The following is a 12,757-nucleotide window of genomic DNA, read 5'->3' as shown; positions in this document are numbered from 1 at the left end:
ATCCCCCCTCCCCCTCCTCTGTGTTTCCAGTGTCCAGCCTGACGTGTGAAGTGTGCGGAGCTCAGTTTGGGACCAAACGAGGACTGTCCATCCACGCCCGCTCCCACCTGCGTCAGCTGGGCATCAGCGTGTCAGAGGGCGGCGGCTCTTCCATCAAACTGCTCTACCAAATCGCCAAGGAGCGCAACATGGTCTCCCCCCACCCTAGGTCCAGTTCGGCCAAGACCCCGTCCAACCCCCTCCCTCAGAAACATGAGTTTCTGGACGACATGGACGTAGACGAAAAACCAATCCCTCTCTCCGTCCTGGCCAAAGCAGCCAAGGCCGTGCCCCCCCCCTCCTCCCCGACATCCAGGTCCTCTCCTGCTGCCTCTCCAGCGGTGCCGTATTCTGGCCCCCCCCCCTCGGTGGTGAGGAAAGCCCCCATCTCCTCTCTGCTGCCTGTGTCTTCCCATATCCGCTCCCTGGAGCACAGGGTCGTGGGGATGAAAAGTTTGACCTCTAACCTCACCGGTCCAGCCTCGATGACCACAACCAAACCCCTGTGGGCCCCCCAGGAGAGCGACGCGCCGCTCAACCTGAGTAAGTGACATCACAGGAAGTCCCCAAGAAAAACACACCGGTCAGAGAGGTCACGCTGTGACATCACTCTACGTTATTACTTCCTAAACTGTGACGTCACAGCAGCTGTGGTTGAACCTCTAACTAACTAACTGACTAACTAACTAACCAACCAACTAACTAACCAACCAACTAACTAACTAACTACCTAACTAACTAACTAACTACCTTAGTAACTTAGTTAGGTTTAGAGCTGAGGCTCCATTCATAACATAGTAACATCTGTCCGTCTGTGTTGACGTGCGACGCTCCTGTTTTTTCCCTCCCTGTGCAGCAGTGGACGTGGACCCCGACAAGGACATAGTCTGCCAGCTGTGCGGCGCCTGGTTCGAGACCAGGAAAGGACTGTCGAGCCACGCCCGGGCCCACCTGCGCCACTTTGGCGTGGAGTACCTGGAGTCCAAAGGCTCGCCCATCGACCTCCTGCAGGAGCTCATGGACAGCGAGGACTTCAAGCTCAAGGCCAACGAGGTGCAGCTGGACGGAGAAACAGCCACGCTCTCCTCCCCCAAGCAGCCCCCCCTGAGCCTCTCCTCCTCCTGCTCCTCCCCTCCGTCCCTCCTGTACAAGGTGACCGCGGCCGGAGGTGGGTCGACATCCAAATCTACCTCTGCCTCCTCTGGACTGGGCCCACCCCCCAAACGCCTCAAGTCTTCTTCCATGCAGCTGTTCCGTCTGAGCAGTGGAGAACTCATGGCCCTGCCACAAAGTAGGTACTGTGTAACTGAGGGGGGGGGCGAGCGGGGGGGCTGGTACCGATTCTCACAATCCATAGAAGGACAGGTTCTTCCTCTGGATTGGGTTTAATAAATATGTGTGTGTGTGTGTGTGTGTGTGTGGGGGGGGGGGGCCACCGGTTATTTAGTATTTGGATGAAGTACTAGTCCTACTAACATCGGTACCAGTTCCATCTCTGTTCTACTGTGTGTAATCATGACATGGGGGAATAGAACTTTTTTTTTTAAACTCCATACGTTGCCCCCTACAGGTGAACCTCCTAAGGAGATCGGCTGTGAGTACTGCGGGGAGTACTTTGAGAACCGTAAGGGTCTCTCCTGCCACGCCCCCTCCCCGCTCGCCGGGGGCTGCCCTCAGCTCTGCCTCTGAAACCTCACAAAACCCCGCCTCCTCCGTCCCCTCCGGTGCCCCCCCACTCCCCCCTGTCCCCCTCCTCGTCTCCGTCCGCCACACTCCTCAGCGCTCGTCTGCCGTTCGGCTTTGGCCGCACTTCCAGTCCTCTTCAGTCGTCCGTGTCCAAGTCCGGCTCTGCTCCACCGACCTCTCCGACCGGACTCATCCTCAAGATGAAGCCTGAGCCGATGCAGGTGGAGGTCACCGCCCCCGGAGCTGCGGGCAGATCAGGGAGCTTCACCGCTGAATCTCTTACCTCCAGGTGGAGCGACGCTGACGGCGCATTTCCCCTCAACCTGGGTGAGTCAACCTGTGGTCCGTGGTCAGTCCTGGTTCGTGGTCAGTCCTGGTCCGTGGTCAGTCCTGGTCCGTGGCCAGTCCTGGTCCGTGGTCAGTCCTGGTGCCTCTGTGTCATAATGATCTGTGATGCGTTCCCTCCTCAGCCATGGCCCACGAGGCGGAGCCAACGAGGGACATTCGCTGTGAGTACTGCGGGGAGTACTTTGAGACCCGTAAGGGTCTCTCCAGCCACGCCCGCTCCCACCTGAGGCAGATGGGCATCACGGAGTGGCCGGTCAACGGCTCCCCCATCGACACCCGGAGGGAGGTGATGCTCAAAAGAGGAGTGAGCGCCACCTCTGACCGGGGAGTGAAGAAAGAATCCGGCCGCGGAGCCAAGAGCCCCCAGTATCCACGCCCGCTCCCACCTGAGGCAGATGGGCATCACCGAGTGGACTATAAACGGCTCCCCCATCGACACCCTGAGGGAGGTGATGCTCAAAAGAGGAGTGAGCGGCACCTCTGACCTGGGAGTGAAGAAAGAATCCGGCCGCGGAGCCAAGAGCCCCCAGTATCCACGCCCGCTCCCACCTGAGGCAGATGGGCATCACGGAGTGGCCGGTCAACGGCTCCCCCATCGACACCCGGAGGGAGGTGATGCTCAAAAGAGGAGTGAGCGGCACCTCTGACCTGGGAGTGAAGAAAGAATCCGGCCGCGGAGCCAAGAGCCCCCAGTATCCACGCCCGCTCCCACCTGAGGCAGATGGGCATCACCGAGTGGACTATAAACGGCTCCCCCATCGACACCCTGAGGGAGGGGGTGCTCAAAGGAGAAGTGAGCTCCACCTCTGACCTGGGAGGGAAGAAAGAATCCGGCCGCGGAGCCAAGAGCCCCCAGTATCCACGCCCGCTCCCACCTGAGGCAGATGGGCATCACCGAGTGGACTATAAACGGCTCCCCCATCGACACCCGGAGGGAGGTGATGCTCAAAAGAGGAGTGAGCGGCACCTCTGACCTGGGAGTGAAGAAAGAATCCGGCCGCGGAGCCAAGAGCCCCCAGTATCCACGCCCGCTCCCACCTGAGGCAGATGGGCATCACCGAGTGGACTATAAACGGCTCCCCCATCGACACCCGGAGGGAGGTGATGCTCAAAAGAGGAGTGAGCGCCACCTCTGACCGGGGAGTGAAGAAAGAATCCGGCCGCGGAGCCAAGAGCCCCCAGTATCCACGCCCGCTCCCACCTGAGGCAGATGGGCATCACTGAGTGGAAGGTCAACGGCTCCCCCATCGACACCCGGAGGGAGGTGATGCTCAAAAGAGGAGTGAGCGCCACCTCTGACCGGGGAGTGAAGAAAGAATCCGGCCGCGGAGCCAAGAGCCCCCAGTATCCACGCCCGCTCCCACCTGAGGCAGATGGGCATCACTGAGTGGACGGGCAACGGCTCCCCCATCGACACCCTGAGGGAGGTGATGCTCAAAAGAGGAGTGAGCGCCACCTCTGACCGGGGAGTGAAGAAAGAATCCGGCCGCGGAGCCAAGAGCCCCCAGTATCCACGCCCGCTCCCACCTGAGGCAGATGGGCATCACTGAGTGGAAGGTCAACGGCTCCCCCATCGACACCCGGAGGGAGGTGATGCTCAAAAGAGGAGTGAGCGCCACCTCTGACCGGGGAGTGAAGAAAGAATCCGGCCGCGGAGCCAAGAGCCCCCAGTATCCACGCCCGCTCCCACCTGAGGCAGATGGGCATCACTGAGTGGAAGGTCAACGGCTCCCCCATCGACACCCTGAGGGAGGGGATGCTCAAAAGAGGAGTGAGCGCCACCTCTGACCGGGGAGTGAAGAAAGAATCCGGCCGCGGAGCCAAGAGCCCCCAGTATCCACGCCCGCTCCCACCTGAGGCAGATGGGCATCACGGAGTGGCCGGTCAACGGCTCCCCCATCGACACCCGGAGGGAGGTGATGCTCAAAAGAGGAGTGAGCGGCACCTCTGACCTGGGAGTGAAGAAAGAATCCGGCCGCGGAGCCAAGAGCCCCCAGTATCCACGCCCGCTCCCACCTGAGGCAGATGGGCATCACTGAGTGGAAGGTCAACGGCTCCCCCATCGACACCCGGAGGGAGGTGATGCTCAAAAGAGGAGTGAGCGCCACCTCTGACCGGGGAGTGAAGAAAGAATCCGGCCGCGGAGCCAAGAGCCCCCAGTATCCACGCCCGCTCCCACCTGAGGCAGATGGGCATCACGGAGTGGCCGGTCAACGGCTCCCCCATCGACACCCGGAGGGAGGTGATGCTCAAAAGAGGAGTGAGCGGCACCTCTGACCTGGGAGTGAAGAAAGAATCCGGCCGCGGAGCCAAGAGCCCCCAGTATCCACGCCCGCTCCCACCTGAGGCAGATGGGCATCACGGAGTGGCCGGTCAACGGCTCCCCCATCGACACCCGGAGGGAGGTGATGCTCAAAAGAGGAGTGAGCGGCACCTCTGACCTGGGAGTGAAGAAAGAATCCGGCCGCGGAGCCAAGAGCCCCCAGTATCCACGCCCGCTCCCACCTGAGGCAGATGGGCATCACTGAGTGGACGGGCAACGGCTCCCCCATCGACACCCTGAGGGAGGGGGTGCTCAAAGGAGAAGTGAGCTCCACCTCTGACCTGGGAGGTAAGAAAGAATCCGGCCGCGGAGCCAAGAGCCCCCAGTATCCACGCCCGCTCCCACCTGAGGCAGATGGGCATCACCGAGTGGACTATAAACGGCTCCCCCATCGACACCCGGAGGGAGGTGATGCTCAAAAGAGGAGTGAGCGCCACCTCTGACCTGCGAGTGAAGAAAGAATCCGGCCGCGGAGCCAAGAGCCCCCAGTATCCACGCCCGCTCCCACCTGAGGCAGATGGGCATCACTGAGTGGACGGGCAACGGCTCCCCCATCGACACCCTGAGGGAGGGGATGCTCAAAAGAGGAGTGAGCGCCACCTCTGACCTGCGAGTGAAGAAAGAATCCGGCCGCGGAGCCAAGAGCCCCCAGTATCCACGCCCGCTCCCACCTGAGGCAGATGGGCATCACTGAGTGGAAGGTCAACGGCTCCCCCATCGACACCCTGAGGGAGGTGATGCTCAAAAGAGGAGTGAGCGCCACCTCTGACCTGGGAGTGAAGAAAGAATCCGGCCGCGGAGCCAAGAGCCCCCAGTGGGAGAACACGAGGAGCGCCGTCAGCTCGGAGGGGCTGCTGGTCCCCGGCTACCTGTCGTCCAAATACCGTAAATCTCCTCTGAGTTTGCTGCAGTCGGGGTCCAGGCTCCACAAACAGAGTCTGGGCTCCGTGGGTCCGTCGTCTCCGCCTGCGGGGAAGCTCTTCAGGATGACTCCCCTGGGGAGGAGGCTCCTGACGGAGGAGAGCCGGTCTGTGGAGACGTCCAGGTCTCCTCCGCATCAGCTGAAGACCTTCTCACCTCTGCCCCGGGATTTGTCCTTCAAGAAGAAAGTTTCTCCAGAGAAGCACGGCCATCAGGGTGAGTGTCCGTCCGTTCGTCCGTCCGTCCGTCCGTCCGTCTGTCTGATTCTTGTTTTTATCTTTGTCAGTCCAGTCTACGTCTGTAGTCCAGTCTGCCTCTGTAGTCCAGTCTGCCTCTGTAGTCCAGTCTGTAGTCCAGTCTGTCTGTCTGATTCTTGTTTTTATCTTTGTCAGTCCAGTCTACGTCTGTAGTCCAGTCTGCCTCTGTAGTCCAGTCTGCCTCTGTAGTCCAGTCTGTAGTCCAGTCTGTGTCTGTAGTCCAGTCTGTAGTCCAGTCTGTGTCTGTAGTCCAGTCCACAGCTGTAGTCCCGTCTGTGTCTGTACTCAGTCTGTGATTTTGTGCACACACCTCAACAGCGTCTTGACTTCTCGTTCCGTGGTTGTTCTTTTTAGACCCCAGCTGTGAGTTGTGCGGCTTCTTCTTCGAGAACCGTAAAGCTCTGGCCAGCCACGCCCGCGCTCACCTCAGACAGTTCGGTGTGACCGAGTGGTGCGTGAACGGATCGCCCATCGAGACCCTGAGCGCCTGGATCCGCAGCAGACCGCAGAAGGTTCTAGAGATGCACCGGAGCTACATGCAGGGCAGCCGCTCGGCCCTGAAGAAGGTGGGGGGGGACATCCTGGGATGTGGTCAGGATTGTCTTTGGATGATTACATCCTGGGTTCGTGGCTCGCTCACTTCCTGTCAGAGCCGACAGGAAGTCCTCTGTTGATGAAGTCGACTCTCTGTGTCAATAAGACAAGAATAACAGACGACTTCAATATTTACATTCAAATGATTTTGTCTTGTGGTTCACAGCGTGGCCACTAGGGCCCCCGCACCTTATGTTTGGTAGCACTGGTAGGGCATAAACCTGTGTCTTTACAGCAGAAATCACAGTGAGAACAGACTCCAGAACAGCTCAGCTATTTGACTTGATAGTTGCCATGGTAACGGGGCCGTCTGGCAGCTTATGTTTCATTTCAGATAAATTATGGCTGTTGATGGAAGAGAATGGACTTTTTTTTCCCTTTTCCTTCTGTTTTTTTTCTCTCCTGAGCTGAAGTGGTTTCTGCTGCAGTGGCGTCACCTTCACACCTTCACTCTGATCTGATTGGCTCTGTGATGTGACACACATACGGAGAGGATTATCTTTGAAATGTCCTTGTCATGATTCTACTGGATGAACCAATGTTTTCATTCCCAGAATTCCAGGCCGTCTGTATCTGGAGGTTCTACTCTGTTATCACATCATTACTTCTCTATAGTTTTAGTAACAGGTCGGTGGAGAGGTGGCTGGTTCTCTTGCCTTACATCAAAAAGGGCACCAGTTCGATCCCCAGTGTTCTCTGTTTTTCTAGCCCAGTCCAGAGTTCTGGTCCAAAGAGGTTGATGGTTCACTCTGCTGGTACGGCCCACAGGACTGGGGTTGGGCTGCACTCTCATGTGGCCCAGTGTTTAGTGTCTATGAGGCTCTGTGATAGGTTAGGGTCATGACATCATGACATCACTGAGCAGATGACCTCACACAGACTCCCTTCCTGTCTCTCCACAGAAGACCTCCTCGTCCTCCTCGTCCTCCTCACAGTGGTCTTCCTCCTTGGCCGTAAGCCTGGTCCAACCCCCCGGCCGCGACCCGAGCCACGGTTCTTCCAGGACCGCAGACGGAGCCGAAACTGGTACCGACCCACGAGTCGGCGGGGTCAGTCCCAGCCCCTCACGTCTGACTGGTGGGCTCCCCCTGCAGGCTCAGGTGGCAAGGAGCGAGCTGAACGTCCGCCTCCCCCGAGGTACGACTGAGCAGCTGAGCTCAGATCACGGCCAACACCTGGTGTTCTGGTCCGATCACTCTGCACTCAACGTGGACCGATTAAAGACTGATCAGACCATGAATTAGTCTTTAATCAGTCAGGACACACTCCTCCTCTCTGTCTCCTCCTCTCATCTTCTCAATGTTCTCCTTCTGCTCAGGGTTTGAACGACGGCCCCTGAAACATCCGTCCTGTCCAGATGGAGTGGAGCGGGACAGTTGTCCCCCCAAACCTCCCCGCACAGGCACCGTCCCCGCCCTGGTGCCCAAACCTCCCTCCTACCCACTGGTTAAACTGGTGGGAAAGTTCTACACCCTGAAGTGCCGGTGAGTGGCTGATCTAGAACAGGGAGTACTGCAGTACACAGTACTGCAGCAGATAGTACTGCAGTACTACACAGTAGTGGTTTGTCCTCCTCAGGTTCTGTGACGTGGAGTTCCACGGCCCGATGTCGGTGCAGGAGGACTGGATCCGACACATCCAGCAGCACATCCTCCAGATGAACTACAGCAGACACGCTGAACCCTCGGCCCCCGCTGACCCCCCGACCTCGGGCCAGGCCTCGGCGTTGGCCTCCACCTCTACCTCTAGTACAACACCTGCCCTCACCTCCACCCTGACCCCCGACCCTACGCCTCCTGCTGAGTGTACTCGCATCACCACTGCCACGGAGATCACCCAGGTGTTGGAGGAGCAGCCGACACGAACAGCCAATCCCGTTCCTGTCCCTGTCCCTGTCCCTGTCCCTGTCCCTGTCCCTGTCCCCGCACCGGTGGTTTAAGCTCGGACTCTTCGCCTTCATCTCACGCCTTCTTTTTTCTCTAGCCTTTAAATTCACGTCCACCCTGGAACTGTTGAGTCCCCCCCCCCCGAACATTCAATGGCCAATTTTTGGGGTCAATCATTCCTCAGACCCCTGGTCACAAGCCCCGCCCCCTCACTGGCAGACTGACATGTGACATTGTGGTAATCTTGCTGTTGAGATTTTAAATTTTTTAAAGGCACTTTGACCTTTGACACTCCCTCAGCACTTGTTAAAACAGCCCATTTAAATGGGATAAATCTGATTGGTTAACGGAGCCTGGAGGGCGGGCACACCAAACTGGGAAGTTTAACTTCAAGTTTTGTAAAACCCCAAAAATAAAAAGACATTTTTGCTTGAATGTAGCCTAAAGCACCTGAAGAACCGTATCTGCACATTCAAACACAATCAGAAGATGGCGCCATGTTACTATTGAAGTTGTTGTCAGACGTACAGTGGTGTGTTTTTGTCTTTGGTCAGAAAATGGTTCAAATCCTGAGCTGCTTTTGTTCAGTTGTTCTCAAACTTCTTACACGATGAACTACCTGAAAGTACTTGATTCCTAAAGTACTACCAGTATGACAAATACTGAAGTACAGCAGCACACCTGACCTACCCAATCCATGATGGCACTCTAATTCCCCTGTGTACCAGTAGAGGGAGCCCAAGTACTTCTGAAAGTATGCATACTACTTGTATAGTTTAAGAATCACTGCTGAAGTTCAACCAATCACAGAGAAGGTGGTTCAACATAGGGATCGTGCTAATGGAAGGCCAATAATTATGTTGAAAATTCAGCCCTAAATATTTACGGAACCTCTGTCATGATTTAATCTGTTTTTGTTTTCTTAACACGACCTCCGCCTGACCTCTGACCTCTGACCTTCAGTTGACTTATCTTTGAACCTTTTCTGTACTTCGTTGCGTCTCCGTTTGTTAATTCAGTTCATGAGTTTAAATCACAGAGTCTGATTGGTGGATATTGTTCGACTGAAGACAAAGTCAGACTAAACACTTGAACGCATCACTGTTGTCGTCCAAGACACGGGGCCAACCTTCATGTTCTGGGTTCTGTTCTGGTCCACTCTGACCCCGTGGGTATTTATTTCTGCTCAGACGATGTGGCGACGTCGAGTCGTTTTATGGAGACGATGTTTTTGTTTGGGTGTTTGGAGACGTCGGTGTGAGTGTGTGACGTTGTTGTGTGTTTGTACAGACGACACTTGTCTTCAGAACATTTGTTTCCTTTTGTTTGGAAGAAACAAGTTAAAATACAGGAAGATTTAAAAAAAAAAAAAAAAAAAAAACCAGTGTGAAGGAGAGGCGTCCGTCTGTCCGGGGTCTGATCGGGACCTGAATGCATCATCATCATCCTGTGAGGATGGGCCAAAGAGTCTGTTTACGTCCTTGTCCTGCCTCTGTAACAGCTGTTTACATTGGACCTGATGGTGGAGGACTCTGTTTCCCAGGGCTCCACCTTAAACCATGGACTGAGACCCCCTGCCCCCCCCCCCCAGGAGCAGCCTGACTGGACTGGTGTCGTTGTCATAGGGACAGACTGTTCTGTTCTGTGAGACGGAGGTTCAAGCCTCGGTTCAAACACAGAAACGCGGCCTGACGGGGGCGTCACCCTCCACCTGAGGCCCCCTGGAGGTTGACACGTGACTGTCAGTCTAAGCCTCTGTATGGAGCATAGATACACAGTACTATATAACTACATGTATTTAAGAAGCCGTCGTTGCTCGTCGCCGGTAGTTAAAGTCAAAATGATCTGAGATCGCCCTCTGCTGGGCTTCGATCTCAAACTTTCATTTCTGTGTTTTTTATTCTTGATCTGTGCTTTTCTGTATTTGCAGTCCAGCGAGGTGAACGTTAGGAGTGTTTTTTTTCTTATTTTAGTTTGTCAGTCATCTCCCCCCCCCCCCCCCCCCCAGCTGAACCCTTGGTGCTGGGATATGAGCAGAACGCTGACTGAATGTGAGATAAACACAGTGTGAAACTGTCACGTCCTGGTTTGTCAGGACGCTAATAAGCTGGCCTTAACGGGAACTTGAACGCACCACGGAAACAATCACCTTCTGTGTTGAAGCTGAACGACGTCTTTGTCTCAGAGTCCTGCAGGTGCATTAGAGTTCTCTGAGAAGAAGACGAGCTGACCAAGCCTTAGCTGGTGCAACTGGCTGCTGTGGTGTGTGTGTAAGAAGAGGAGGAAGAGGAGGAGGAGGAGGAGGAGCTGTACTGTAAACAAAGGGTTCAATTCTAAAGTGAATCAAGTCCAGAAAAAACGACAATAAATGTGATTTCAGTTTCATCACTGAGTCTCTTCTTTTATTGGCCCGTCCCTCTTCATAAAGGTTCACCACTAGAGGGAGCTGTAGTACAAGCCTCATGCCGTGGGTTAAACCGTGACTTCACTGGATCAGTACTCCAACATGTCTTACTGATGAAGTTCTCCAGTACTCACAGTAAAACCTGCTCACAGATGTATCCATTTTATCACTATCACTACGTCATTTTCTGACTCACATTCTTCACCGATGTGTAGTTCTTTATAGTTCAGTCATTCAACAGGAGTTCTTGATCCAGAGAACTGAAGCAGAACGTCCGTGATTTTTTTTTTTTTTTCAGAGGACATGGTTCGTGTTATCTGAACTCAGTTGAGAGAGCCTTTATATCTAGTCGGGATAATTGCTTGATAATCAGCTTTTGTGAAACCGGAAGTCAGAGTTGGACCTCACCGGTTTACGGAAGCCAGAGCTGTGACTTGAACTCTGAGTTTCTGGGAGGTTCTTTGGAAGCTTCACGGTCTAGTCGGCTTCAAGAAACCGGAAAGTTCCCTCTAACTCAGAGTTAACTAACTCTGAGTTAGTACTAACTCTGAGTTTGGATGACCTCACAACGGACCCCTGACGTCAGCCAGGGAAACTGGAATTCAACAACTCTGATATCAAACCTAATCTTAATCTGCTTTAATCTGATTATTCCAGAATAATTGTAGCTCTGATGGAACAGAAAAGTCTGAAGACAAACGGGAATTTGTTGTTCAGGAGAAGAAAGAAAGAAAACTGACTTTAGATTTAAATGTTCACAGACGGAAACATCAGCCCTGGAGCTCATTAAAGGTCAGAGGTCAACGTTCCAAACCTGAGGTCATGAACCTGAGCATGGCGTCAGTGAAGGCAGCGTCTCAGGAGCCTGAGGTTAATGAGTTTTCCAAAGGAGACTTCTCATTGGCTGATCTGTGGATGACCTCACCGCTCTGAGACTGTGGAGACACATCCATCCACTAGGTGGCTCTCTGTTCTGAAGAAAGTTACTGTAATGAACACTCTTGAAGTTTGAAGTGTCGTGTGTTTTGATTGGACGACTGAGATCCCAGTGGGTTCAGATCTTAGCCCCCCCCCACACCCCCCCCCACTTCACCCACTGATGGGTAAATGACTAAAATAACAGTGTGGTACGGGGGGCGGGGGGCTCCCCCAGAGGTCACCCCATGCCACCTCCTCTCTGCGGCGTCCAAGTCCAACAAGCCACAGGTGAACCTGAGCAAATACTCTTCTGTGAACACGCAGTATGTTCCAGCATCGGTTTTTAAAGGAGCTGTCCCAACATTTACTGAAGTGCAGAGCATTTACTCTGACAGGACCTGGAGCAAGGACCGGGGGAGAGAAGAGGAGGGAGGGAGGGAGGGAGGGAGGTGGATTGTTGAATTAATTCATCTTTATTCATCTCTACTTCATGACTTTGGTTGAACTTCGCTTTATTTGGATTTGAACCTCATTTGTCCTGAGACTCTTAGACTCCGCCCCCTCTTCACTCTGGGACACAGGAACAGGACAGAGGTTAAACATAAGGTCGAGGCCTCAGGGAGGGTTGTTGTTGTTGTTGTTGTTGTTGTTGTTGCTGTTGTTGTTGTTGTTGTTGTTGTTGTTGTTGTTGTTGTTGTTGTTGTTGTTGTTGTTCAGGACCTGACTGGTCCAGTCTGCAGACGGTGTCTCAGCAGGTTCGTCCTCACTCTTCTGTCAGGTCACTTCAAACACACTTTGATTCAAGAGAACACTGAGTCTGTTTCATTTAACAGACCGGATATTCCCCCCCCCCCCCCCTCATACATGGAAGCCTATTCTCCTCGCTGCTGTGGACGGAGACGCTCTGCCAGATGTTTGTCTCCCGGTCTCAGAGGAGCAGCGATGTTTAGACCAGATGGTCCTGAGTCTAAACAGGACTTCAGTGAGAACTCTCCTGACCCGGTCCAGAGTCTCCAGAACCGAGTGACTAATTCAGGCTCATGTGCCACAGCTTTATTTCCCAGTAGAATAATGACGGAAACAGGAGTCACAACAGTTTAGCCTGGACTTCAGGTCTATCTCTGTGGATCAAAACACACTTGAAGATTAGAAACAGAGCGTTCTCATCAGGAAGGGCTGATATTTATGATCACGACGACGCTTCAACGCCATTGTCCACCGTTGTCATTGTCATTGTCCAGGTCCACGCCATCGTCCACACCATCGTCCACAGTTTTCTCCACAGTCCAGACGTCAACATGGAGGAGGACTGGGACATTTTCCGTCTCCTTCTGAAATGTGACTTTAACTGCTGCACCGTCTGTCAACTGATGTCAGCACC

The 12,757-nt window shown here is 54.3% G+C and overlaps 2 protein-coding genes across 2 annotated transcripts in view; both read left to right on the top strand.

The window, feature by feature from the left end:
• Positions 1-2,557, top strand: part of LOC112488413 (protein Wiz-like) — a 26,501-nt gene extending 23,944 nt beyond the window's left edge. The window contains exons 3-6 of the mRNA XM_025064554.1: positions 31-582; positions 896-1,330; positions 1,610-1,669; positions 2,271-2,557. Of these exons, the coding sequence (XP_024920322.1) occupies positions 189-582; positions 896-1,330; positions 1,610-1,669; positions 2,271-2,557 (1,176 nt within the window). The 5' untranslated portion in view covers positions 31-188. The remainder of the gene's footprint in view (positions 1-30; positions 583-895; positions 1,331-1,609; positions 1,670-2,270) is intronic.
• Positions 2,558-3,283: 726 nt separating this feature from the next.
• On the top strand, positions 3,284-10,442 carry wizb (WIZ zinc finger b). The gene is made up of 12 exons (XM_025064553.1): positions 3,284-3,355; positions 3,447-3,580; positions 3,712-3,868; positions 3,936-4,069; positions 4,201-4,395; positions 4,527-4,659; positions 4,751-4,884; positions 5,016-5,533; positions 5,929-6,140; positions 7,071-7,305; positions 7,487-7,652; positions 7,747-10,442. Exons 1-12 carry the CDS (start codon positions 3,284-3,286, stop codon positions 8,105-8,107), a joined length of 2,451 nt encoding a protein of 816 aa, XP_024920321.1. The 3' UTR covers positions 8,108-10,442.
• The last annotated feature ends 2,315 nt before the right edge of the window (positions 10,443-12,757 follow it).

The sequence above is a fragment of the Cynoglossus semilaevis genome, chromosome 17, assembly GCF_000523025.1.
Source record: "Cynoglossus semilaevis isolate Cse_v1.0 chromosome 17, Cse_v1.0, whole genome shotgun sequence".
NCBI classification, from domain to species: Eukaryota; Metazoa; Chordata; class Actinopteri; order Pleuronectiformes; family Cynoglossidae; genus Cynoglossus; species Cynoglossus semilaevis.
Note: the sequence above shows the minus strand (reverse complement) of the source record. Positions and strands in the feature narration are given on the sequence as shown.

Bases quoted from the DNA above. Each gene is read 5' to 3' on its own strand.
- wizb (XM_025064553.1), top strand. From the start codon at position 3,284: ATGGGCATCACTGAGTGGAAGGTCAACGGCTCCCCCATCGACACCCGG. The intron at 6,141-7,070 runs GTGGGGGGGGAC...GTCTCTCCACAG, and splicing joins GCCGCTCGGCCCTGAAGAAG to AAGACCTCCTCGTCCTCCTC. The intron at 7,306-7,486 runs GTACGACTGAGC...CCTTCTGCTCAG, and splicing joins GAACGTCCGCCTCCCCCGAG to GGTTTGAACGACGGCCCCTG.